Below are 27016 nucleotides of genomic sequence, written 5' to 3'. Positions count from 1 at the left end.
AGTTTGTGTTCCGCTTCCATCACTATTTAATTTCACACATTTAGTTAAAAAAAAAATCAATGTTAGTTTTGGATAAATATCATTTTTAGGGTTAAAATATCGCAACTTAGGGAATGAAAGGTTTTGCTTGTGTTACAGGTGTTACAGGATCAATGTCAAAAGAAACCATGTGCATATCTGAAACACTGAATTTAACAACAGGGTGGTATTTGACACCTTGGCAGTTAGAACAGGGGAAGTGTTTTCCACAGACAAAAAGCAAAATAAGTCAGTCTTCTTACAGCTATACAAGACTTTATCCAAATTTGTTAGAGGTTTATAAAAGCTGGACGTTCCTTGGAATTCTGTTGTCTCTGTGGTTTAGTTCTCTTCGATGTGCATGTTACGTATTTTTCTCTTCCTCCAACCTGTTGCCTAGTGTCCCCTGAGACGTATCGATAATGTGGAGAGACAGGGGACTTGTGCGTTACTAATGACTGATGGATAGCCCTTGAAAAGGACACCACATTTACATGATGAACGATTCAGGCGAATGATTGAGTGTGACATAGAAGGCCCCTTGCTGCTAAACGCAATGAGAGCAACATTTATAATAACTTGTCAACAGTCCTCATTTGCATCATGTGTTTCCTCCTGTTTTCATATTGCTCACTGTGACCATCAGAATGATGAGAAACAGTGATGCCAGACTGCCTGCGTAGGTCCTTCAAACACTGAACATGGTAATGTTCTGGCAGTGTGATTGATATAGGAACCAGTATATCACAATGACATTTTATATTGTAGTATGCTTGGGTTATTGGTATATAGCACAAACAAAACTTAGAAATATTATAGAAACATATCGGTGCCTGTCTGCCTTCTTACTATACACATTTACACAGCTTAAGTTATTTGGGAGCAGAGGGTCTTGTTGAAGTTTAGTCAACAACAGGCAAATGAGCACTAATGTTCTGGTGATGCAATGTAAACCTATTTAAAGGTAAAGTAAGTCATTTTTAGATTTTTTTTTATAGAAAAAAGAAGGTTGTACTCATAGATAAACACTTTGCAATGTGTAACATAGTTTTAATAATGTATTCTGATACCCTTAAAATAAATTTACTAATATGCTGTCAATTTGTGCCATGTTGCTCCGCTATCTTGAATACAGTGGCAGAGATGGACTACAGTTCTGTCTAATCACGTTTATGTGTGTAGCTAGAGACCAGCCACACACATAGTACACCCTTTAATTAAGATACTTTGAATCTAAAGACTACAAATGGCTCTTTCAAACTATAGTTCACCATTTAACATTTGTACATGTATGCTTTCATCATCGCTTTCTTATTATATCTTTCTCCTCCTCCACCACTGCCCTCTCCATCATTTCCATCTAATCCTCCTCTGCTTCAGGGGACGTTCCTCCCCTGAAGCTTTATCTCCTGAGCTGTAGTCAGGGCTCTAAAACACAAACATAAGCATGCTTCTTTATTCCTCATATTGTCACAGTTCCTTATTTTTGATTAAAATATCACGTGGCATGAGAGTTACACAACGTCAGATCCACTTCAAAGAAAGTTTCATTAATGCTAGCTAACAGCTGCTATTGGTAGCAAAAACAGCAGCGGTTTCTGACAGAAAAGCTCAGGATATTCTAAACAGGTCACCTCAGTATCGCTGTCATCAGACAGAAGTACTTGTCGCGAATTCCATTCACAAATTTTGTGCGTAAATAGATGTGAACAATCTGCACACATTGCAGATGAACGGCGACCAGAGTTGTTTATCCTACTGCGGCTACTGTAGCAAGGGGTAAAAAACCCTGAATCGATAGGGGTAAGAAAATAGAATTCAGTTGACTGTAATCTGCAATCTACTGACTTTAAACTGTGAAATTTTATACACTGTACCTTTAAGATATAACACATGTGCCCTTGTGTTTACAGAGTGATGTGAAATACTGGTCATGTACATGATGTTAGCAGTTGTAAACAGCATATGATGCATTGTGTTTCCCTTTAGACCGCGGCTACTGTGACTGTGGAGTGTGCGAGTGTGATGAAGGTTGGTTCGGTGATGCCTGCCAGTTTCAGGAAGAGTGTAACCTATCCAGCAAGAAGAGCAGAGAGCTTTGCAAAAACCAACAGGGGGTGGTCTGCTCCAACAGAGGTACAGCTATTGTACAAACACACGCACAATGAGTCAGTTACATATAACATAAATTTTGAAGTAAACACTTATCAAAGCGTTGCACTCTCACATATTACCAACAGCAATTTTTAAGACAATTCGGCATGCTCTGCTAATATTTTAATAATATTGCCTAAACATAGCCTAGTACCAAGCCATTAATAGACAGAATGAGGGGGTAATCAGTTTGGCACATCAATTTTTTTTATTACAAAGTGATGAGCAAATATTAAAAAATAATAATAATTCAAAACTCTTTTTTAAAAAATCGACCAGTTTATATGAATTTTTCTGTGATATCAATTTACTACAAGCAAAAACATAAACAAGGAGTTACCATAATAAACACATTAATTACAATTAATCCCTCGCTGTGTTTTCATATCTTTGCGGGGACATTTAATTGACATAATGCTTTCCCTAGCCGTTTACCCTAACCCTTAACCATCAAAAATGAATGCCTAATCCTAACTGTAACCTAATTGTAATCCTGACACTAAAACCACATTTTGAGTCTGAAAAATGCCTTCAAACACGTGCGGACCGTGATTTTGTCCACATAAGGGCTGTTGGTCCCCACAAGCATAGTAAACTTTTAATTTTTAGTCCCCACAAAGATATATAAACACAGCCACACATACACACGTGAGTTCAAACAAAAATCCCACCTACGCATACAAATATATGTAAACACTGGAAGACATTTTGAATTAACAATAGTCTAAGTAAATACTGATAATTCAGCTTGACTTTAAATTAAATAACACAAGATAAAGTACATTTGATTCACAGTCTGTGTGACTAACATAGAATTATGCACTGACACGCTGAAGGCACACACTGTGAGGTGAGTCTGACAGCCAGCCCTTCATCTACTTGGTCGTAACCTCACTAGCGTGCAATGACTCCAGCTAAATGAAGGCTATAGATATGTTTATGTGTCTGTGAATTTGAGTATGCGTTCATGTTTGTTGGTGTAGTGAATGTATATGTGTGTGTGTATTGTACCGTATGTGGCCTGTATAGAAATGCAAATGTATTCACAGCATGTGGCTGTCTAGCTTTCTGCTTCTTTAGCACATCATTACAATAGGGAACGGTGCGAGTTACTGCACGCACACACAGTCAGACAACAATTTAGAACTATTGATATACAGACAGTGCTTCCAGTTAACAGCGCTAGATTCTAGGTGTTGAATTGCTCTTTATTGAAATCTGACATTTTCCAACAAACTGTGTCTAAAGTTTGTGTTTCCCATAGGAACCTGCCATTGCGGTAGCTGCATGTGTGACAATGAAGACAACAGAGGCATGGTAACAGGACGTTTCTGTGAGTGTGATGACAGCGAGTGCCTGGATGAGGAAACTGGAGAGATTTGTGGAGGTGTGCCCTGCATTTGCTGACACAGCCCCTTACTCTTCCCCTAAACATAGAATGCATCTTTGTATAATCAATGCTGGATTTGGTACAAAAAACCCCAACTACCGTAATGCATATTGTGTTTTACTGTGATAAAAGAACAGAAATGCATTGCCTTTGCTTATTTGGTTTCCATAAAAAAACTCATGCATTAACTATATACAATTACAACTTACATATGTTGCTTTTTTTTAAATTTAATACCCACTTCTTTTTTGTTTTAAAGGAAAAAGTAGTGTTTGATTACCAAAAATATGACTTAATCACCAGGACAGTAATCACCATTTGTCAAAATACATTTTGGAGGGAATCTCATCAGCTGTTCCTCTGTGATCTGCTTCCAGGGCATGGCCAATGTTACTGTGGAAACTGTTACTGTGCTGCTGGTTGGCATGGAGACAAATGTGAGTTCCAGTGTGACATGAGCCCATGGGAAAGCAGGCAGAGATGCACATCTCCAGATGGCAAAATCTGCAGCAACAGAGGTCTGTTTACCTGGAACATCGTGTTTGATTTTTGTTTTTTTTATTTATTAAACTGTAATCACAAATTTGAAATGAAAGTATTATCATAATATAGACAGGTCATGTACACAGTTATACATAAGAAATATAAACATACACATATGTTTGCTGTCGCTGATTAGAAAGCCACAAAATGCTGGACTGAAGAGTATTATGCTGGTTACATTTTCAGATCATGCACCAAGGACAGAATTCTGTCTTTATTCTCAAAACGCAGAAACAAAAATCAGAAGTCAGAAAACTTAAAGTCAGAAGGGAAAAAAACTCAAAAGACACCCCCATTTTGTGTTTTTGTTTTGATATTAATCTTGTGATCATAACTCATTCAAGGTCATCCGAGACATGCAGCAACATGTTTGTCTTGTCAATGGGATCATCATGGCTGAAGTCTGGTCCATTTTCGGTGTCTTCTTTCTGACATTTGATGATATTTTTCTTTGTCTATCAGGAACTGTCAAGATGAACTTTGAAGAATTTCTATTAGCCTAATTATAGCTCTGTAGCTCACCACCAGGTGGCACATAATTATATGTCAGCGATTTCACTAGCCCCACAAATGTCTCAGCTATTTACTCTGCTGTCCATCGCTATAGCAGAGCTGTACAGTGTTGTTTTTTTTAGAAATACCTATCATCTTTAAATAGAAACTTGCAAGCTAACGTTCTTGTAACTTTACTCCACTAAACCTTGGGGCTCTTTTTTCATGGATGTCTGGATGTTAAACATTTCTGTAAGACCTGAACAGCCACACTGATCATTTTATAGGGGCTTAAAGAATTTAGATCTACCACTAATTCCATTTGCAACATGTGCCTATGCGTTATCAGAAATAGCAGCGTAGAAGTTTGGAATTCATTTTTAAAGGTAAGATACTTAAAAAAACAAGACTCTATGTTTCTGGCATGCATAAATCAAATTACATCGACCAATAAACCATGTTATTATCACTATTATCCAATTTTTTAACATGTTAAATGATGCCAGATTAAGCTAGCAAGCATGTAATATTAACCAGAACCCAGGATGTTGTTTCAATCGACATTATGATTTTTTTTAAAGACTTCAAAGTGTGAGTTTTCTAGCTAAATATAACATTATACTGTAACACACAGCGGTTTGGTCTAATTAAATAAATATTCCCACTGTGGGTATAACCTACTATGGTAAAACAGTAATTGTAGAACAATCAGCGAAACAGCTATTTTTGTGATATATTGCTATGAAGAGGCAGAGAACAGATTTGAGAAGTCTCGTAAATATTGTTTCATAAGTTTTATGGTCTTTTTAACTGTTACTGTCTGTATTATATTACAGCTCAGTTGATGAAAAGAGCAGAGGGACTAAAATGAGACTGAAAACACAAGGTGAATTTAAAATAAAATGCCAGCTATGAAAAATGTTTTCTCCTAATGCACTTAGAGGCTTGTGCTTGTCCAACATTTTGTCTTTTTCTCTCTTCAATCTATCTCTCAGCAGTAGAACCACAGTACAATTCAGCCTGAAGACTGTCACACAGTGAGACAGCACCCTGACTGGGAGACTCGTTTCCTTGAGTGTTTCAAGCTTGACTTTTTTCTTATTTTTAATAAAGCAAACATGTGCTCACCATGGTGTGGTAACTGTCAGAAAAAACTTTAAATGTGGTGCTTAAATGTGATTGCTTTACATTGCATTTATTTGTCATTGTTGTTTTAATCCATATAATCTAAGATTGTTTTTTAAATTAAACCAACCAAAAAACTGAAATGTGTGTTTATGTTAACCACACAAATATTTGTTTTGCATTTGAATATTTAATCATTAAACTGTTAAAGGAGCAATGTGTTTCATAAGCATAGACACGTATCCTTATGCCAAAATGAGAAAAACTGGTGGGTAGAAAACAATCATTTTAAATGTCAAATTATTGGGTTGTGACTGCTAGTGATTACAATATTTAAAACAAAACAATAAAATCAACAATAGCAGCATGTTCTGAAAAGGGTCATAGAAACTAATAAGGTTGGCTAACACCAACGATTTTTTACATAAAAACATATATACAAAGATTAACTATAAAACACTTTACTGTGGTATAAGAACTACTGTAGCTCAATGCATTTTGACTACTAATCACCAAAGAAAGATGTCAAGGTACTCTGGGAGCTATCTAAAGTCTACATGAACTACATGATGATATTCTGAACCCCGCCTGATGAGGCTCTCACTATTCGAGGGCTCTGATAATATCTATTTCAGTAGAAGTGTGTTGCTAGGAAACAGGAAGCAAACATTCTAAATGGGGTCAAATTCATTTCCTGTCTGTTTGCTGCATTATAAAGAGGGAAACAAACACTCTGTGCTACAAGCAATCAAACAATTTATACATTTGTTTTTGTTTTGTTCTTCCTCTTGTTTTCCTGAAGATGTTTTCGGTAATGTCTTCCAGTCTTTTTTTTCTCTCCGAATGCTTGTGCCATGAAAGGAATCTTTATCATTTAGAACCAATCCTATTACTAAATAATATCTGAAAATGACAAACAGCTTACATGGCATTCTGAAAATATTTACATTGCTTCACTAGTTCCACATTTGGTCCTGTTACAGCTCTATTCCAAAATGTATTACATTCATTTTTCACCTTAAAAACACAGTCCTTGATAGTGACAAAGTGAACAAAGTTTGCTTGAAATTCGTGCATTTAATTTCATGCAATTTAATTAACGCAATGTACGCAAGTTTTCATAGCCTTTTCAGTGACACTCATAATTGAGTTCAGGTTCACCCTGTTTTCTCTGATCATCTGTCAGATGTTACTACAAGTTGATTGCAGTCGTTGTCGTGAGTCATGAGTTCAAACTCATTGCTTGGAGGACAAGCAGTCAGCAAAACAGCTTCACTAACCTAGCTCAAGTGATCCTGTGGGATTTCAGTAAGTCTCTCAAAAATTAATTACAGTGAACTGGCTGAGGGCTGGCTAAGTGGTAGGGTGAAATGGTAGGCTACATGGACAGAGTCTCATCACAGAGCTGCAAAATTATGGTCTAGTGCACAACTGACATAGCATGAACAACTGCCTTGTAGTGGAGCAGCCACTGTGTTAATGAAACAGCAGTACTACGTAACAGGGGCCCTCTTGTCCTGATCTCTCTTGAAAAAGAGATTTTTAATCTCAATGAGACTTCTTATCAACTCCTTTCTTCAGCCTGTTATTCTATTATCTTGCTTTAATTTCTTTAGCCATACTTCAACATATAATAACGAATGGCACAGGATGTTAATGTGATGTTAAAGATTTGAATTACTATACATTACCAGCAAATTTGTCACATTTTCATCAAATTGCTTATGACTTTAAACTACTATAAATCCAGAGTCTTAGAAATGTCATTTTAAAATAAAAGCTTATGTCCTTGAAAGCTACTCCAACCTGGTTTGCCTAAGTTTTACTTTAACAGACGTGGAAATAACAGCACTATATATGGGTACATTTCAAGTATACCTTATACTTTATATATACTGTGTGCAGTGTTGGGCAAGTTACTTTGAAAAAGTAATTAATTATAGTTGCTAGTTACTTCTTCAAAAAAGTAACCGAGTTAGTAACTGAGTTACAAGATTCTAAAAGTAATTAATTACTTGAAAAGTAACTATTGCGTTACTTAAAAAAAAATGTTTAACCCTCTTAGTCTAGGGCAGCGGTCCCCAACCTTTTTTGTGCCACGGACCGGTTTGTGCCTGACAATATTTTCATCGTCGCGGATAAATACAACAAAATAAAACTAGTACCGGTACCGAAAAAAAGAAGATTTATTCATAACACACGTGAAAAGACCTAGGAAAACCGAGTTAACGAAAAAAACGATAACAAAATAACGCTAAAAAAACCCTAAAACCATACATTTCACACCCGAGTCTCACGCTTGCGGCCGGTACCGGTCCGTGGCCCGGGGGTTGGGGACCGCTGGTCTAGGGTATAATTGGCCATTTTTAACTACTTTTGATGTTTCCTCTACATTTCAACTTTAAAAACTATTTACTTTGCCTTGTTTGGTATCATTCTTTTCAGCACAACCTCACGTGTCTGAATTTACAGTTATGTTTTCATTTTGACATACTGTATTAACACAATTGATCTAAAATCTGACAAAAAACATAAAATCCGAGTAGTACTGTAACAACCACAAACAGGTTTAATGAATCATATTTCATAACTTTAAATGCAAATATAAATTGTTAATTTTAAAATCATAAGTTTTGCAAACAACAAAGTTATTTTTTTATAACCATTTCAAACTATTTACATAACAATCAGGTGTTCTGCATTCAATAAGATGCCACACAAATTATTTGTGCCACTTAAAAAAATTTGTGTCTACTATAAAGGAGAACATCACAGCCTGATACCTGCAGGTCTGACAGCAGCAGGTGTATCACTCCTGTTTTCTACCTGGAGACAGCAGTCGCCTCATTATTCTGCTACACAACCCAAAACTATCCACAACACTACATACTAACTACACAAGACAACACATTAACTACACACTCCAAACATGCTGAACTCCTAAAACTTCCTCCTCTTCCTAAACAACCAAATGTCATGTTGTCATGTCATTTTTGATTGGTCGACATGGTGCATTTTTCCACCAACACGAAAGGGCTGTTTTTTGTTTTGTTTTGGGTTTTCTTTGCTCATAAGCAGAGAGCGCTTGCTAGCGCTGTCCTTAGACAGTAAACGTGACAAAACTATTGAGGAAAAAACACTGCGTATATATAGTTTATCATGACTCTGGTTTTACGTGGCCTATCGACACAATTTAAAAACTGGTATATATCACCTTGTTGCTTTGCCATCTTAAAGTGGTCATGTGATTGGCTTACCACGACTACTATGTTCTTCCTCAGCCAAACAGCAGCACTCATGCGACTGTTTTGCCCCCTTAGCTCCAGGTGTCGTGCCAGAAAGTGAGCACCGCCTGCAGGAGCGCGTGGCGCTGCTTAAAGCTGTAGCGCCCGGATTACTTACGTCTATTCCCGTGCAACTGAGTAGAGTTGCAGTAGAGTTAACTAAGATGCGGTAAGCTGAAGACAGCTTCAACCGTCTGTTTGTTGAAAAATAGTAACGCGACCGCACCACATTTTCTTGTTAGTAATGGTAACGGCGTTGTAACAATAGAAATAGTAATTAGTTAGATTACTCGTTACTGAAAAAAGTAACGCCGTTAGTAACGCAGTTACTTGCAACGCAGTTACTTGCAACGCCGTTAGTAACGCCGTTACTTGCAACGCCGTTACTTGTAACGCCGTTATTCCCATCACTGGCTGTGTGTTACCCTAATTGCCTGTTTTTAATGTACCAGATATGTTTAGCATCTTCTTTAAATTCTTATGCATCTACTTGCTAAGTAATTCCAAGAAGTTGAACAGTTCAGTATAGGATTATGGGGACAATTCTCAAGTCCTGTCCCTATGTGACATGCAACAATTTCGCTCTGAATTAATCCAAAAAGCACTGTGAAGATAATTCCTGGAGATTATAGGCAATGGATCAAATCTGACGATTACACTGAGGCGCGATTTGATTTCATCATTGTGTACAGATGTAAAGATTTGAAGTGTTTTGTGTGAGATTGTGACATGTTATTCCTCTCTCCTGCATTTTGTTCATGAGTAACCTTCATCTCGCACTCATACTCTATGATTAAATTGACTGACAGCAATCACAGGATGATCCCTCCCTTTATCCGCTTGGTTTACACAGTCTTCCCAGTAGAGATTATATCGGAAGTAAACCAACAAGTCAAAAGCTGAATACATTGAAAACATATACAAGTGAATGTGTCATTTCAAATTCTGAAATAACAGGAATTTGGCGAGTGAACATTTCCAAATGGCATTCTGATTTTTAGTGATTATAAAACATTTGTGATCAATGACCGTTACAGGTGCTGTAATCTGCTCTGGTGAGGCTCCACTGTGACATTTGTATCAGACATAAAAGTGCATGGGTCTATTAATCCAGAACCCCAGGGTTAAGAGGTAGTGAGAGAGACGAAGCGGAGGGCCAAGGGCCAGACACGCGCCAGCTACAGCCTACAGGCCTGCCAGCTGGCCTGCTCCCCTGGGGTTCCCCATGCTCTGTCACTGCTGATAAGAGAAAATGGGATTTCCAATGGATACTGCTCAGCTGACGGTCTTGCTCAGACGTGAAACAAATAAAAAAGCGAGACAGACGGATGGACAGATACAAAGATAAAGGGAAAAAAAGGAAGTTATAGCCTTTCAAACAGAGGAAACGTATGCGCTTCTATCCCCACCAACATTCATGGAAAACAGCGATTTGGAACTTGACATTACTCACTGTTTTTGGCCTGATTAATCTGAAAGATTAATGACCAGTGTAGAAAGAAAACACAATTTACAGGATGTGTGTTTGTCTGTTTTAGGGACCTGTGTGTGTGGAGAGTGTAACTGCCATGATGTTGATCCCTCTGGTGACTGGGGAGATATTCATGGAGACACCTGCGAGTGCGACGAGAGGAACTGTCATGCAACATATGACCGCTACACAGATGACTTCTGCTCAGGTCAGCAAGCTCTGTATGGTTAAAAAACAGATTCAAACACATGATGAGGGTTTTGTAGTCTGACTACTTTGCTTTGCTGACTGCTAGTGTGATAACCTGAATAAATAATATTAAGAAAAGTCTATTCTTCAAAATGTTGAACTAATGTTTCAAAGAAGGGCTGGTGACAAAGTTACAGCTACTCTAATTTCTGTTTCATCTTTAAGAAACTGCAGTCCCATTAACTTAGCAATCACCAACAGCACTTTGCATGCTACTCTTATTGCTTTGGTACAACTTTTCAGCCATAAAAGTAAACTTCCTATATAACTTAACAATAAACTGGGGAGCGGTAAATATAACCTTTTCACTATTTCTCCAAAGAATTAATGAACAAAGTATAATAGTTGCTACTATGGAGCTTTCCATTCATTAAATTATAATATTTTTCTGCACAAAACCCTGCTTTCACCAACTCTTCCTCTATGCTTTCGGCAGGTCATGGCCAATGCAACTGTGGCAGGTGTGACTGCAAGGAAGGGTGGGCAGGGAATAAGTGTGAGCATCCTCTGTCCTGTTCCCTGTCTTTGGAAAGCAGTTTGAAGAAGTGCAGAGGAACGTCCAATTTGCCCTGCTTCGGACGAGGTACCTGGTCTGCCTGTTGCTATGGTTACCGTAGCAGGCTTGCACTCTGCTTTTACCTCTTGGAGTAAAATAGGTCATTTCCAGAATTGCGCATCTCTTTATTCATCCTTGTGAGCGTTTTACAGACATCAGTCGAATGTGATGGCGTCTCTAACCGAGCCATTATCTTAACAGCGATCGCTCGACTCTTGTGTTGTACAGCAGTATGCATTCAAATGTGTGAGCATAATGAAGCCTTACACGCGCTTGTTTTTTTAATCTGGTTTGTGAGCTGTGATGTGCATTTGTCCTCATACTTATATATATGTGTGTGAAGGTTTTTTTCTGGATGTGTTATATACATTTAGTTACAATCTTTTCTGGCAACAATGTCAACTAACTCTCAGACTGCAGGTGGTTGTGTCTAGATTTATTATAGTGCACTGTGTAATTCATAGGTGGCGCTTCTAGACAGAGGAAGCTTGTTTTCTTGGTACCTGTAAAAGTGGGGCTTAATACTAATAGTAGATTCAGCTACTGAACCAGTGGTTCTGCTAATGAAGCAAAGGTCCAGGTGTTTTGTGTTTATTCAAAGTCGTGCATCCACAAATCTTTGCTGGAGTAAGATAGTAAGGGAAAGTGGGGGAATCGTGTATGTAGTAGGTCTGGAAGATCAGTGTAATAGAGGTGATGACATTGTGTATTGCCACCTACATTCAAAATATTTTTCAACAATTTTCAAATATTCATGACTAGAAGAGCGAAAAGATCAGATGAAATATTTCCAGGATTGCGTGGATCTGGTTTAAGGGACTGTACAATCAGATGTATGACCGGTGTATATTTGGATATTGCTAAATTCTGACTGGTACACAGAATTGTGTAACATTCTTATCTTCTTCCCCCACTTCGAAGGAGGGAGCAGAGCTCGCACAAAACAGTGCAGACAGAAATATCTCAATCTAAATAACTGGTATTCTGTCTTTGGCAGAAATCTGTGTGTTCATATAGGACTCTAATATACATATTATGAATTTGAGAAATGGAGGAAAAAGTGTTTTTAAAAAAGCTTTTTTGTACTCCAGAAACATGCTTTTGCTTGAGCAGGCAAAGGTAAAAACATGCAACGAGACCACACACAAACAGTTAATTAAGAAACAACTAGGTGTTTACATAGCTGAAAGCTTTTCAGTCAACAATGTGAGAAACAAATGAGTCATTTTTTGCAAAGCAGCACTGATTAATCATTACAAGAAGTGGGCTTAAACGCTTCTGGGCATATTTACAATAAATGGTATTAAACTTAAATACCAAATGGATGATGTAAGAATAAGATCTAGTAAAAGGCTTGGCATTTATGGTCAGACTGCAGCAGACGTTTGGATATTGATGTCCGAAAAATCTAGTAGGTTAATGAATATTTCAGTTTCAGACGGGAGAGTAACCTGCCAGGTGTTTGGTATTTGGAGGAAAACGATAAACGCTCCATTGCTACTGAATTTGACTCACTTAAAACTATTCAGCACACACCGTGACACGTTACAGAGGGTGCACAAAAGAAGACTGATTAAGACATATACATATCCTCCATGTTTTGTAGCACGTGACGAGTTCAGAGTTAGTCAGAAACTGCTTATGCAGAAAGAACTGTATGAACTAATAATTATCAAATGATTCATCTACATGATCTCTCACATTCTGTTCTCTAGTCAACATCTGCTGAGTAGTTACAGTTATTTAGGAGCTACTCATTAATGATTCATTAGTTATCAAACCGTTCCTGATTCATGACTTCTCACATTTTTGTGCAAAGTATTCAGCCAGCGTGTGATGATACGATATCCAGGAGCGTAGCAGTGCGCCTAAAAGAAGAAGATATAGTTCCATAAATTAAGAATAGCTTTTATTCTCATTTTATTCATAGTGTGTATCTCAAATTTGATTTTAGATTTAAAGTCTCTGGCGAGGTGTAGAAAAAGAAAACAAACCAAAAAATCTTTGATCATCAGTCTCAGTCATGTAATGCACATTGCCAGACAACAAAAAACAACAAGTTCTTACCATCATCCAAAGTTAACAATGCACAATGCACAGTTGTCCTTGCATTGACAGCCTGCATTGTTCTAAAGGATGCTACAGCCATTTGTTAATAAGACAAATTGTCTGGTAGTCTGCTGCATACACTTGGGTGTCTTCTCTTGTACCTTTTTACACTGATGCAGCAACCTTAATCAATCAGCTTTACAGTGCTGCGTAAGCCATTGTTCAGTGTATCTAAACACTGTTGTAATTTTTCTGGGAAATACCTGGCAGTATGTCTGTACCTCGGGAGATGGTACAGTAAAGCCTTTGCTATTCTGTTGGTTGCACACTGATTGAACCTAATAATATAGGCAGTGGGCAATTCTACAAGGACAAAACTTGCTTGGTCTCCGGACTCTGCAGATATGTCAGGGGTTAATGTGAACCATTGATTCATTTGACTGTGTTGGAAGTCAGGGGGGGATGTATAGCTTTTCTGCTGCTGGAAATGGAAAGGGAGGATATGTGTGCTTTGTACTGCATGTTATACTCTCACCCATGGGCGAAGGAGCTGCTGATTACACCTGAGTGCACGGTTGCTACCATGGAGACAACAAATTACAGAAAAGTTAACATCACAAGGTTCAACTGAACAACAACAACAAGGGAGCAGGCAAAACAGAACCATTTTGTGCCTTTTTCTAATGTGTCACCTATTCATTACATATTGTGTCAGGCAGACGGCCTCAAACCAATGGCGTGATTGAGGACACATGGTGTTCCCCACCACATAATGAACCAGAAAAGATTAACTTGTGCACAGAGAGTTAATTAACTTTAATTCCTCTTATACTTCCTTTAAATTATCTCCAAAAGCTGCAACAAAATGAAACTTCAATTTACACAGTGCAATGGAACAATTAATGGGATTCATGAATGCTTCCCTTTCAGAACTGCATTAAAAAAAATGTTTCCAGCCCATTCAGTAAGAGTTTAAAGCCTGGCAACGTATCTCACTGTTGTTCATTTCCTGTTCATACACCTAAATGAGAATTAGGATTTGGAAACTATGAGATACGGTACAGTTCTAGGCTGCGATTTTCTAACCCTTGCCGAGGGAAACAGTTAATTGTCAAAAATAACTTTCTGTCTGTAGCACTGATGTAGTGCTTAGAAACTCACAACGGTTGGAAAGAATGTGTTCATTGCATGACTGTGATGTCAAGAGATGTAAACAATAAAAAGGAAGACAGGAAGCAAGGTGGGAGGGAAGATACAGAGCGAGAAAGAGAGAAACTGAAGGAGACAGACACAGAAAATCACTTAGGCATGGATGAATGAGGCTGGTACAGATGTTAGTCTGAGAGGAAAGGCCTTGAAATTTGAAACAGCAGCTTCAGAGCTTTCTTCCTGAAAGATGGAGACAAGACGCTTGTGGATAGTACATTCTTTATACTCTGGTATGTCCTGAAGGAAACACCTGCTTTCAACATCTTTTTGCTAATTCTTGGGATTCCTTTCTTTGCTCTCTAGTGTGGCCTGTAGTAGACATTCACTGTATGTGTGTGCTACTTTTTAACATTTAATAGCACATTCCTTCTGCAGTAGAAAAAATGTTTTTAATCTTACACTGTTGTGTCATTTGCAAGGTTTTGAAATATGCTTTCATTCACACCACGGGATAGGACATATGAGCAAAGGATGAGCACATAAAGGGCCATCATTAGGCTTAATGCATTATACCTGTTGTGCTGGAGGACTCATTGCAGCTGTTGCTGAAATGAAAATGAAATTTAGTGAAAAGACCTTAAACAAGAGGGAAAACCAGACTGACAATGCTGAAAGCACTCTTTAACTGTGGTCACGCGGTGTTTAATATATTGTGCAGTGGATTTGATTTTACATTTAAATCTTTAAATCAACATTTTTGAGCTTTTTTATTTTTCCAGGTGCAAAGAGCGGATAATGTAGATGCAATCCAAGAGGTTTTTTTGCACTTTTGCCTGCATGTTTGTCAGTTTCACAGCTCTGTGGTGAGAGGATTGTCACAGCTGTGGTTGTGTTTATGCAGATCAGGCAGTGCAGCACAATTTTGGTGCTCACTTTGGCATAACAATGGGCTCCTATGCCCACTTGCTGTTGTTTGAAAATGTGATGAATGAGACACAGTGTAGATGGGACATTTCTGAATTCTGTTCAATTTTGTGGCCCTGCCTTTTGCTTAAATTTAAAGTTCATATATAAAATTGTCTCTGTAGCCATCTGTTTAATACATATCAGGTACATGATTTATATAGGGTGAATGCTTGAATTAACTTAGCAGCTGGATTGTAGACTACTTTATGGTTCAGACCTCAAGCTAATCACAGCAAATCATGTAAGAGTATGTTTAAGTAAGTACAATATATTCTCAGCTCCACATTCTGATAACACGGAAAACTGATGTCAAAATTATGATTTTAAAATCTTAACAATATTGAAGTTATGTGGTCATGGAATAATCAGTCATACTAGTTTGTGCATGTAAGCATATTTAAATATTGCTATGTCCACACTGCATGCATCAGTGGTCAGATCTATCAATTCAATTCTTCAAATGTTGCCTACATCAGACTTTAACCTGACTAGGTAACGACCCTGAACGAACCCATATGTGCAAATAACTCACATGCAGTATGCTCTAAACATGAAAGCCGATAAATTCAGCTTGCATAGTTTCATTGCTACGTTGGACTGGAATCCAGCCAATTCACGAGGATGTGATAGTTGAGGATGAAGCCAAAATTTGACAAATTTGAATCTGAGTGCTGTTGTTCAATGGTTTCAATGAAACAGATTTCCAAGGATTTCAGCCTTTAACTACATCTGTCAGCATCTAGGAGGAGGTAGTCAGGTAAAAGCTACATGAAAGTCACCTTCTGTATATATATATATATATATTAGGGGTGCAACGATACACAAAATTCACGGTTCGGTTCGGTTCGATACTTTGGTGTCACGGTTCGATATTTTTTCGATACAAAAAAAATGTTCATGCCTTTTTATTAATTTGTCATTTATTAAATTTTCACGGCACATTCTGCACCACCTCTCTGTGCGTTCATCATTTGTTTGAAGCCAGCTCACCTCCTGCAACCACTTTTCCGAGAATACGCGCTTCTTTTGTGGTTCGGACTCCTGACATTTCTTTGGAGGTGGAGGAACATCACAGTAATTGCTAAAAGGAGCTTCTTCGACATCTTTATGAGTTCTAAACAAATGTCTGTCCTCCTCCTGAAAATCTTATGTATGCAAACACTCGTTGCAACTTCTTATCTTGTGCGCGTTTTTTATTTTGACAGCGAATGCGCACCTGCGGACCACTTATGTGTAGACCTGGTTATTTAGCTCGTCATATTGCAGCCACAGAAATTCTTTTGTCCATGAAACCATAAAGCTGCACTTTCTTTTTGCCTTATAGTCTGATTTGTCATAACTTTTCCGTTTTGTGGTAAGCTTTTCTTTGGCTGTCACTTCTTCACCCTGACCTGTCTTATTTGGCTCAGCAGAACTCAAATATATATCCTGCTGCTTTTACACACGCATTCACATAACGCTCAGCGATTCTCTGCGCGATCAACCTCTCACATGTTTAAGCTTGCTGCGGGAGATTTCACTTGTCATGTTTGCATAGTAAGCTAACGATTGATAAGACGATGCCAGAGGAATTGCGCAAATTATCATCACTCACCAATCAGTGCTGTCGCTCTCTATACACAGTTTGCGCGATTGCAAAGTGAAAGCAAAAAACAAGCGCAAATTCAAACGCGATTTAAATATGTCACATATTGACAGTGGCTCACCGATGCCAATGACATAATTACCCAGCTACATTTCCGAAAGAATGCAAAAGCATTGACATATATTTTTCCTTCCTACGATAGGCCGACGAGCAGAGCAGGGCAGCCCGACTGGAAAAATCGCTAGCGATTTTGCGAGCCCTGTATCTGATTGAGGAATCACTCATCTTTGGAAAAGAGAGTTTATTACAGAGAAATGTCTCTTTCCAAAATAAAAGCTATACTATACGCTTCTTCTGGGCTATATTCTCAGCAGCATATTAAACATATCAGGTCCCCATAAGGAGAATCATGTGCTAACGGCTGTCTAAATGACTCGGTAAAGTTTGTATGCGTGCTTGTTGTTTTTGTCTGCTTCCACTTGTCTTTGCACTAGGATGCTATCGGGTAAATGTGCAGTCATATTCGTTGTGTTCCCACTAGTGCTATCAGCCTTAATCTGAAATGAGGTTAACGCCACAACACGGCAAATCTCCATTAACGAGCTACCGCGGATTGCCCCGTGTGTGGGGCTGGACAGCGTCAACACATTAACGAGCTAACTGCGCTAACACACTAGTTCCCACTCATGTAATTGAGCATTGCTTGGCACATCTGACATACTGTTTTACTTTAGTCCATGACTCGCTTACCTTCAGGGTCATACGTCACATGAAGACCAAAATAGTTCCAGACGCCAGATCTGAATGAGGGTGGGGGAGGTTCAATTTGCCATGTTGCAACGAGCTTAACTTCTGTCTAGCTAGCTTGCCCTGCGCTCAGTGAATCTGTGTTCGACTACTCCGCCTAGGCTGCACTGTCGAGCGCAGATCCACTGAGCGCTCAACACAGAAGGAAAGCTGATAAAATAAATTAAATAATAAATTAAATAATAATAAATTAAATTAAAAATGTTGTATTGTTCGATACATATGCGTACCGAACCGAAAGCACTGTATCGAACGGTTCAATATCGATACGAGTATCGTTGCACCCCTAATATATATATATATATATAACAATACAACATTTTTAATTTATTTTATCAACTTTCCTTCTGACGGTGCTGTCTGTGTTGAGCGCTCAGTGGATCTGCGCTCGACAGTGCAGCCTAGGCGGAGTAGTCGAACACAGATTCACTGAGCACAGGGCAAGCTAGCTAGACAGAAGTTAAGCTCGTTGCAACATGGCAAATTGAACCTCCCCCACCCTCATTCAGATCTGGCGTCTGGAACTATTTTGTAGTGATGGGATTTCCGGCTCTTTTTAGAGATCCGGCTCTTTCGGCTCGGCTCACTAAAAAGAGCCAGCTCTTTCGGCTCCGAACCGGCTCTTCAGGTTGTTTTGTTGCTTTAATTATTTAATCATTAACAATAATATAAAATTATGCAGAAAAGGAATTACTAATGTAAAAAAAAGTGGTTTTATTTATATATGTTTATATATGGCCCCTAGAGACAAAGCACGTACAAACTCTAAAGCATATACAAACTCCAAAACACATTTCTAGCGTTAACTGAACTTCCAAAACAGAGCTACCCAGATCACTTAAATTACACAATTGAAAGCATGTGTGTATTGTTTGTGTATTTATAGACAAGCACTCATATTTATTCAAATAATTTAAAAAAAAAATAATTTACCTGTTACTACCACACACCAAATCCGGTTGTTGATACTTCCTGGCTTGTGTAGCCACTAGGTAACAAAAGCTCAACACTGCGCCCTAGCATCTTGGAGCACTTCTGTTGTCTTTTGTACGTGATTCTGAGTTTGTACGTGCTTCTTAGTTTTTACGTGTTTTGTAGTTTGTACGTGCTTCTGAGTTTTTACGTGTTTTGGAGTTTGTACATGCTTCGGGGTTTGTAAGTGCGTCTGAGTTTTTATGCGTTTTGGAGTTTGTACATGCTTAGGGGTTTGTACGTGTTTTGGAGTTTGTACGTGCTTTTTCTACGGTGGCCCTGAGAGGCCAAAAGCGCTGCAAAAAGAAAAACACTTGCAAAAAGAAAAACACTTGCAAAAACAAAAAGCGCTGCAAAAACAAAAACACTTGCAAAAACAAAAAGCGCTGCAAAAAGAAAAACACTTGCAAAAACAAAAAGCGCTGCAAAAAGAAAAACACTTGCAAAAACAAAAAGCGCTGCAAAAAGAAAAACACTTGCAAAAAGAAAAACACTTGCAAAAACAAAAAGCGCTGCAAAAAGAAAAACACTTGCAAAAACAAAAAGCGCTGCAAAAAGAAAAACACTTGCAAAAATAAAAAGCGCTGCAAAAAGAAAAACACTTGCAAAAAGAAAAACACTTGCAAAAAGAAAAACACTTGCAAAAACAAAAAGCGCTGCAAAAAGAAAAACACTTGCAAAAACAAAAAGCGCTGCAAAAAGAAAAACACTTGCAAAAAGAAAAGCGCTGCAAAAGCACACACAACACAACGGAAATAGGAAAAAACACAACGGAAATGTTTCTGGGGAGACAATAACCGGACGGACCAGTTGACCAAAACATGCTAACAAGTGCACTGGGACTGGGAGACACTTCAACGAAGTGGAAGCAGAGCGGCCAAAGAGTAAACTTCCAAAAGTAAGTTCTGAATATTATGTCACTTATTTATGTGCAAATGTTTAATAACGAGGAACATTAAAACATTACTGTTGGCCACATGCCGGCAAAGTTATGTGACATTAGCGATGTTTGTACTTTCAGCGTTTACTTTGTTTTAAAGTCTTTACTTTATACGCCGTTAGATAGTCGACCTTAATCTTACAGAGAATGTGATGATTTTGTGGATAATTAAAGTCAGTCATATATCCACAAACACAACAGGCTGAAAGTCAGTGATGCTGCTCGGTTTGCAGTCCTGAATATCACGGCACAAGCAGGATTCACTGCACTGTTAATGTTAATTATGTTATATTGCTGCCTTTGTTCGGTGGTGTTGAGCCAAACGGACTTTAACGTGTGTTTGAACGAGCTGACGGTTCACTCATTGTAGCGACTTCCACAGTCGCTAGAGCCCGGGGATGGAGCCCGCCTATTTGCCTGACGCGCTGTCAACTTTAGCAATAATGCGAGAGGTGGAATTGTTTGCTTGTTTATTAAAGTGTTTACAGAGTAATGTCATCTCAAGATTTGGACTCTTACAACGTCACAGGCTCTAATGTAACAAGACGAAACATGTTGTGCAGCGGTCAACAAAAACTACGGCTACCCAGCCCTCCTCTCTGTCAAAATCAAAACCAGTGAATGACAGACTGACAACGCCCTCTTAATGTCGCCGCTAGCACCCACGTGACTCCCATTACACATCACCATAGCAACCAAACAAATGAAAACCCAGTGATCATCAAAAAATTCAATACATTTAATTATGGTTCCTACACTCATTAAGCTGAAAGAAAGATGCTTTAATCACAGCAGTCACACATGTGTCCACTGTACCAGCTGGGAACTCTTCTTGTTCAGCACTCGTAATAACACTAAATCCTCCTGTTTGTAGCAGTGTGTACACCTGAGACTGTCACCTGTCTGTCTGTCCTGCACTCTGTCTCTGTTTCTTTCTCTCTGATTGTGGAATAAAAGTATGAACATGTATTTATAAGTTACACTTGTGTTTGAATCCTGCAGCTTATCACACATTTGATTTCCATGTGTGACGACTGCAAGTGTCCAGAGTGAGGACAGACTGAGGGACCCACTGCTGCACATCATCTGTGAGGCTTTGCACCCCCAATGATCCACCAGGAGAAACTCGGCAGTGTGTGAGGAAGAGGAGGAGGAAGAGCCAGCAGCAGCTGACAGATGGAGAGAATAGACAGACTGTTCCCTGTTTGTGAAGGACTGCTAGGAAAGTTTAACATAACTAACTGTCTGTCCTGAATCAGTCTTATTAGGTAATGTTCAAATAATGTTATCATCCAGTGTTTTCAGTGTGGGAGAAAGTACTCAGGGCCTTCAAGTTACACACTATGAAAGGCAGCAACAAGTTTAATGTTCAGAAACCTAAAGTATGTATCAGCAGCTGAATGGAGCTAAAAATAATTGTTTGTTTCAGTTCTATGAAGCTTTGAGTATTTTGGATCAGTAGTACTGCTGTGTTTGTTGCATCATATCGCTGTAATTGTTTATATGCTTTATATATTCTGAGGTAAGTTGATCTATAGTGTTACATCATATTCTATAAGGATGTTATGTGTTTGTAGACTTTCTGCCCAGTTTGACCCATTTAGCAGAAGTCAGCCTTTTTAAGGCTCTGATATCTATTCTGTATGACTTAAAGCAGTTATGACATGGTCTGATTTTCTCACCCAATAAAGGAATATTCAATATATCAGTCTACTCTTCATTCTATCAGAAACAGTTATCACAGCTCGTACATTTGCTTTTTACACATATATGTAAGCATTGAGCCAAATTTACTAATGCCAACATATTAAAAGAACAATATTTGTCTCTTATATATAATACATCTATATATACACTGTCACAGATACTTGAGTGTCTTTAAGGGAAGATTTAAGGTGATAGGAAATATAAATAAATGCAACTTGAATCTTTACTGAAGCTCAGTGTTTGACACAGAGTTCACTCACATGTGCTGTACCAGTGTACCTGCACATGTGATGTGACAATAGAAATGATTTGATTTGAGAGTTCAAGCTCACTGCTGTAATAACTGATAATGATTAATATAATAACTATAATATTGGCCATCTCATATTTACACTGACTTTAGTCTCATGAACAACATTAGCTAATTGTTATTTACTAGCTAATCTTATATGACTGTTCAGTACAGATATGAAGCCCAACAATCATGTTTTACAGTCCTGTGGTCTCAGCCTCAGATACTTATTAAATCACACAAAGCTCATGTAGAAACAAACAAACAATATATGTTCTCCTTCATTTCTGTCAATCACACGTTTCCCGCTATCATGGTTGCTAGGCAACCTGGGCAGCGCGACGGAGGCTAGACCGTCCCATTTCACAAGCCTCACACTTCCGGCCTTAGCGGTCTTTGAGTACGCGGCCCTTGAGGACCGTTGAGGCTGCGTACTTTAAGGCTGCAGACCCTGAATTGGGATACAGCAATTCAGGGACTGTTTCCCAATTCAGGGTCTGAAATGGGATGGTCTAGCCTCCGACCCGCGCTGCCCAGGTTACCTAGCAACCATGATAGCGGGAAACGTGTGGTTGACAGAAATGAAGGAGAACATATTTTGTTCGTTTGTTTGTTTCTACACGAGCTTTGTGTGATTTAATAAGTATCTGAGGCTGAGACCACAGGACTGTAAAACATGATTGTTGGGCTTCATATCTGTACTGAACAGTCATATAAGATTAGCTAGTAAATAACAAATAGTTAATGTTGTTCATGAGACTAAAGTCAGTGTAAATATGAGATGGCCAATATTATAGTTATTATATTAATCATTATCAGTTATTACAGCAGTGAGCTTGAACTCTCAAATCAAATCACTTCTATTGTCACATCACATGTGCAGGTACACTGGTACAGCACATGTGAGTGAACTCTGTGTCAAACACTGAGCTTCAGTAAAGATTCAAGTTGCATTTATTTATATTTCCTATCACCTTAAATCTTCCCTTAAAGACACTCAAGTATCTGTGACAGTGTATATATAGATGTATTATATATAAGAGACAAATATTGTTCTTTTAATATGTTGGCATTAGTAAATTTGGCTCAATGCTTACATATATGTGTGGAAGAAGCAAATGTACGAGCTGTGATAACTGTTTCTGATAGAATGAAGAGTAGACTGATATATGAAATATTCCTTTATTGGGTGAGAAAATCAGACCATGTCATAACTGCTTTAAGTCATACAGAATAGATATCAGAGCCTTAAACAGGCTGACTTCTGCTAAATGGGTCAAACTGGGCAGAAAGTCTACAAACACATAACATCCTTATAGAATATGATGTAACACTATAGATCAACTTACCTCAGAATATATAAAGCATATAAACAATTAAAGCATTATGATGCAACAAACACAGCAGTACTACTGATCCAAAATACTCAAAGCTTCATAGAACTGAAACAAACAATTATTTTTAGCTCCATTCAGCTGCTGATACATACTTTAGGTTTCTGAACATTAAACTTGTTTCTTCCTTTCATAGTGTGTAACTTGAAGGCCCTGAGTACTTTCTCCCACACTGAAAACACTGGATGATAACATTATTTGAACATTACCTAATAAGACTGATTCAGGACAGACAATTAGTTATGTTAAACTTTCCTAGCAGTCCTTCACAAACAGGGAACAGTCTGTCTATTCTCTCCATCTGTCAGCTGCTGCTGGCTCTTCCTCCTCCTCTTCCTCACACACTGCTGAGTCCTGGTGGATCATCAGGGGTGCAAAGCCTCACAGATGATGTGCAGCAGTGGGTCCCTCAGTCTGTCCTCACTCTGGACACTTGCAGTCGTCACACATGGAAATCAAATGTGTGATAAGCTGCAGGATTCAAACACAAGTGTAACTTATAAATACATGTTCATACTTTTATTCCACAATCAGAGAGAAAGAAACAGAGACAGAGTGCAGGACAGACAGACAGGTGACAGTCTCAGGTGTACACACTGCTACAAACAGGAGGATTTAGTGTTATTACGAGTGCTGAACAAGAAGAGTTCCCAGCTGGTACAGTGGACACATGTGTGACTGCTGTGATTAAAGCATCTTTCTTTCAGCTTAATGAGTGTAGGAACCATAATTAAATGTATTGAATTTTTTGATGATCACTGGGTTTTCATTTGTTTGGTTGCTATGGTGATGTGTAATGGGAGTCACGTGGGTGCTAGCGGCGACATTAAGAGGGCGTTGTCAGTCTGTCATTCACTGGTTTTGATTTTGACAGAGAGGAGGGCTGGGTAGCCGTAGTTTTTGTTGACCGCTGCACAACATGTTTCGTCTTGTTACATTAGAGCCTGTGACGTTGTAAGAGTCCAAATCTTGAGATGACATTACTCTGTAAACACTTTAATAAACAAGCAAACAATTCCACCTCTCGCATTATTGCTAAAGTTGACAGCGCGTCAGGCAAATAGGCGGGCTCCATCCCCGGGCTCTAGCGACTGTGGAAGTCGCTACAATGAGTGAACCGTCAGCTCGTTCAAACACACGTTAAAGTCCGTTTGGCTCAACACCACCGAACAAAGGCAGCAATATAACATAATTAACATTAACAGTGCAGTGAATCCTGCTTGTGCCGTGATATTCAGGACTGCAAACCGAGCAGCATCACTGACTTTCAGCCTGTTGTGTTTGTGGATATATGACTGACTTTAATTATCCACAAAATCATCACATTCTCTGTAAGATTAAGGTCGACTATCTAACGGCGTATAAAGTAAAGACTTTAAAACAAAGTAAACGCTGAAAGTACAAACATCGCTAATGTCACATAACTTTGCCGGCATGTGGCCAACAGTAATGTTTTAATGTTCCTCGTTATTAAACATTTGCACATAAATAAGTGACATAATATTCAGAACTTACTTTTGGAAGTTTACTCTTTGGCCGCTCTGCTTCCACTTCGTTGAAGTGTCTCCCAGTCCCAGTGCACTTGTTAGCATGTTTTGGTCAACTGGTCCGTCCGGTTATTGTCTCCCCAGAAACATTTCCGTTGTGTTTTTTCCTATTTCCGTTGTGTTGTGTGTGCTTTTGCAGCGCTTTTCTTTTTGCAGCGCTTTTCTTTTTGCAAGTGTTTTTCTTTTTGCAGCGCTTTTTGTTTTTGCAAGTGTTTTTCTTTTTGCAGCGCTTTTTGTTTTTGCAAGTGTTTTTCTTTTTGCAAGTGTTTTTCTTTTTGCAGCGCTTTTTGTTTTTGCAAGTGTTTTTCTTTTTGCAAGTGTTTTTCTTTTTGCAGCGCTTTTTGTTTTTGCAAGTGTTTTTCTTTTTGCAGCGCTTTTTGTTTTTGCAAGTGTTTTTCTTTTTGCAGCGCTTTTGGCCTCTCAGGGCCACCGTATTTTTCTCTAAGGGCCACCATAAATATACTTTATTTATTCACTCCACATAAAATGTAATAAATAAATCATATAATACAAAGAACAACTATTTACATTTTAGACTTTTAACTATTTAAATTTTCAGCTTTTTCCTTTTAAACAAATTTAACGTGAAACAACACAAAACACTGCAAACCACAACACAATTAAATATAAATTAAAATATTAAAACAAAAAGAAGATGCACATTCTCTGTCATATGGGCCTGCATGATTTCTGAATCCTTTATCATCTGCAACTGAAAATAGTGGATGATTACTATACCTTTCTAATGTGACGTTGTTGTCCCTCACTCTCTTTCTCTCTGGCTCTGTTCCTGTGCTACTGGGAGTGTAACTTAACGCCCCTCCCCCCTCTGCCCAGCGCAAAGTACAGGCCGCGCGTGCGGAGTTTAGCGGAAAAAAGGGCGAGAGAGAGGGTGAGAGAAAGAAAAAAAAAAACCTCACGGCTCCCAATAAGGAGCCGGCTCTAAGAGCCATTTCGTTCGCGAACGACCCATCACTACTATTTTGGTCTTCATGTGACGTATGACCCTGAAGGTAAGCAGTCATGGACTAAAGTAAAACAGTATGTCAGATGTGCCAAGCAATGCTCAATTACATGAGTGGGAACTAGTGTGTTAGCGCAGTTAGCTCGTTAATGTGTTGACGCTGTCCAGCCCCACACACGGGGCAATCCGCGGTAGCTTGTTAACGGAGATTTGCCGTGTTGTGGCGTTAACCTCATTTCAGATTAAGGCTGACAGCACTAGTGGGAACACAACGAATATGACTGCACATTTACCCGATAGCATCCTAGTGCAAAGACAAGTGGAAGCAGACAAAAACAACAAGCACGCATACAAACGTTACCCGAGTCATTTAGACAGCCGTTAGCACATGATTCTCCTTATGGGGACCTGATATGTTTAATATGCTGCTGAGAATATAGCCCAGAAGAAGCGTATAGTATAGCTTTTATTTTGGAAAGAGACATTTCTCTGTAATAAACTCTCTTTTCCAAAGATGAGTGATTCCTCAATCAGATACAGGGCTCGCAAAATCGCTAGCGATTTTTCCAGTCGGGCTGCCCTGCTCTGCTCGTCGTCGGCCTATCATAGGAAGGAAAAATATATGTCAATGCTTTTGCATTCTTTCGGAAATGTAGCTGGGTAATTATGTCATTGGCATCGGTGAGCCACTGTCAATATGTGACATATTGAAATCGCGTTTGAATTTGCGCTTGTTTTTTGCTTTTCACTTTGCAATCGCGCGAACCGTGTATAGAGAGCGACAGCACTGATTGGTGAGTGATTATAATTTGCGCACCAATTCCTCTGGCATCGTCTTATCAATCGTTAGCTTACTATGCAAACATGACAAGTGAAATCTCCCGCAGCAAGCTTAAACATGTGAGAGGTTGATCGCGCAGAGAATCGCTGAGCGTTATGTGAGTGCATGTGTAAAAGCAGCAGGATATATATTTGAGTTCTGCTGAGCCAAATAAGACAGGTCAGGGTGAAGAAGTGACAGCCAAAGAAAAGCTTACCACAAAACGGAAAAGTTATGACAAATCAGACTATAAGGCAAAAAGAAAGTGCAGCTTTATGGTTTCATGGACAAAAGAATTTCTGTGGCTGCAATATGACGAGCTAAATAACCAGGTCTACACATAAGTGGTCCGCAGGTGTGCATTCGCTGTCAAAATAAAAAACGCGCACAAGATAAGAAGTTGCAACGCGTGTTTGCATACATAAGATTTTCAGGAGGAGGACAGACATTTGTTTAGAACTCATAAAGATGTCGAAGAAGCTCCTTTAAGCAATTACTTTGGTGTTCCTCCACCTCCAAAGAAATGTCAGGAGTCCGAACCA

The 27016-nt window shown here is 38.7% G+C and overlaps 1 protein-coding gene across 2 annotated transcripts in view; it reads left to right on the top strand.

The window, feature by feature from the left end:
* itgbl1 (integrin, beta-like 1) overlaps window positions 1–27016 on the top strand; it is a 58396-nt gene that overhangs the window by 14296 nt on the left and 17084 nt on the right. For both annotated transcript variants that reach the window (XR_015720778.1, XM_006788149.3), the window contains exons 3-7: window positions 2008–2154; window positions 3437–3559; window positions 3940–4080; window positions 10545–10685; window positions 11163–11309. Coding sequence is in view for 1 of the 2 variants with exons in the window: in XM_006788149.3 (XP_006788212.2) it covers window positions 2008–2154; window positions 3437–3559; window positions 3940–4080; window positions 10545–10685; window positions 11163–11309 (699 nt within the window). In the remaining variant the exon portion in view is untranslated. The remainder of the gene's footprint in view (window positions 1–2007; window positions 2155–3436; window positions 3560–3939; window positions 4081–10544; window positions 10686–11162; window positions 11310–27016) is intronic.

This window comes from Neolamprologus brichardi, chromosome 16 (assembly GCF_056152115.1).
Source record: "Neolamprologus brichardi isolate AB-2024 chromosome 16, ASM5615211v1, whole genome shotgun sequence".
NCBI classification, from domain to species: domain Eukaryota; kingdom Metazoa; phylum Chordata; class Actinopteri; order Cichliformes; family Cichlidae; genus Neolamprologus; species Neolamprologus brichardi.
This window is presented reverse-complemented; position numbering and strand designations above follow the sequence as displayed.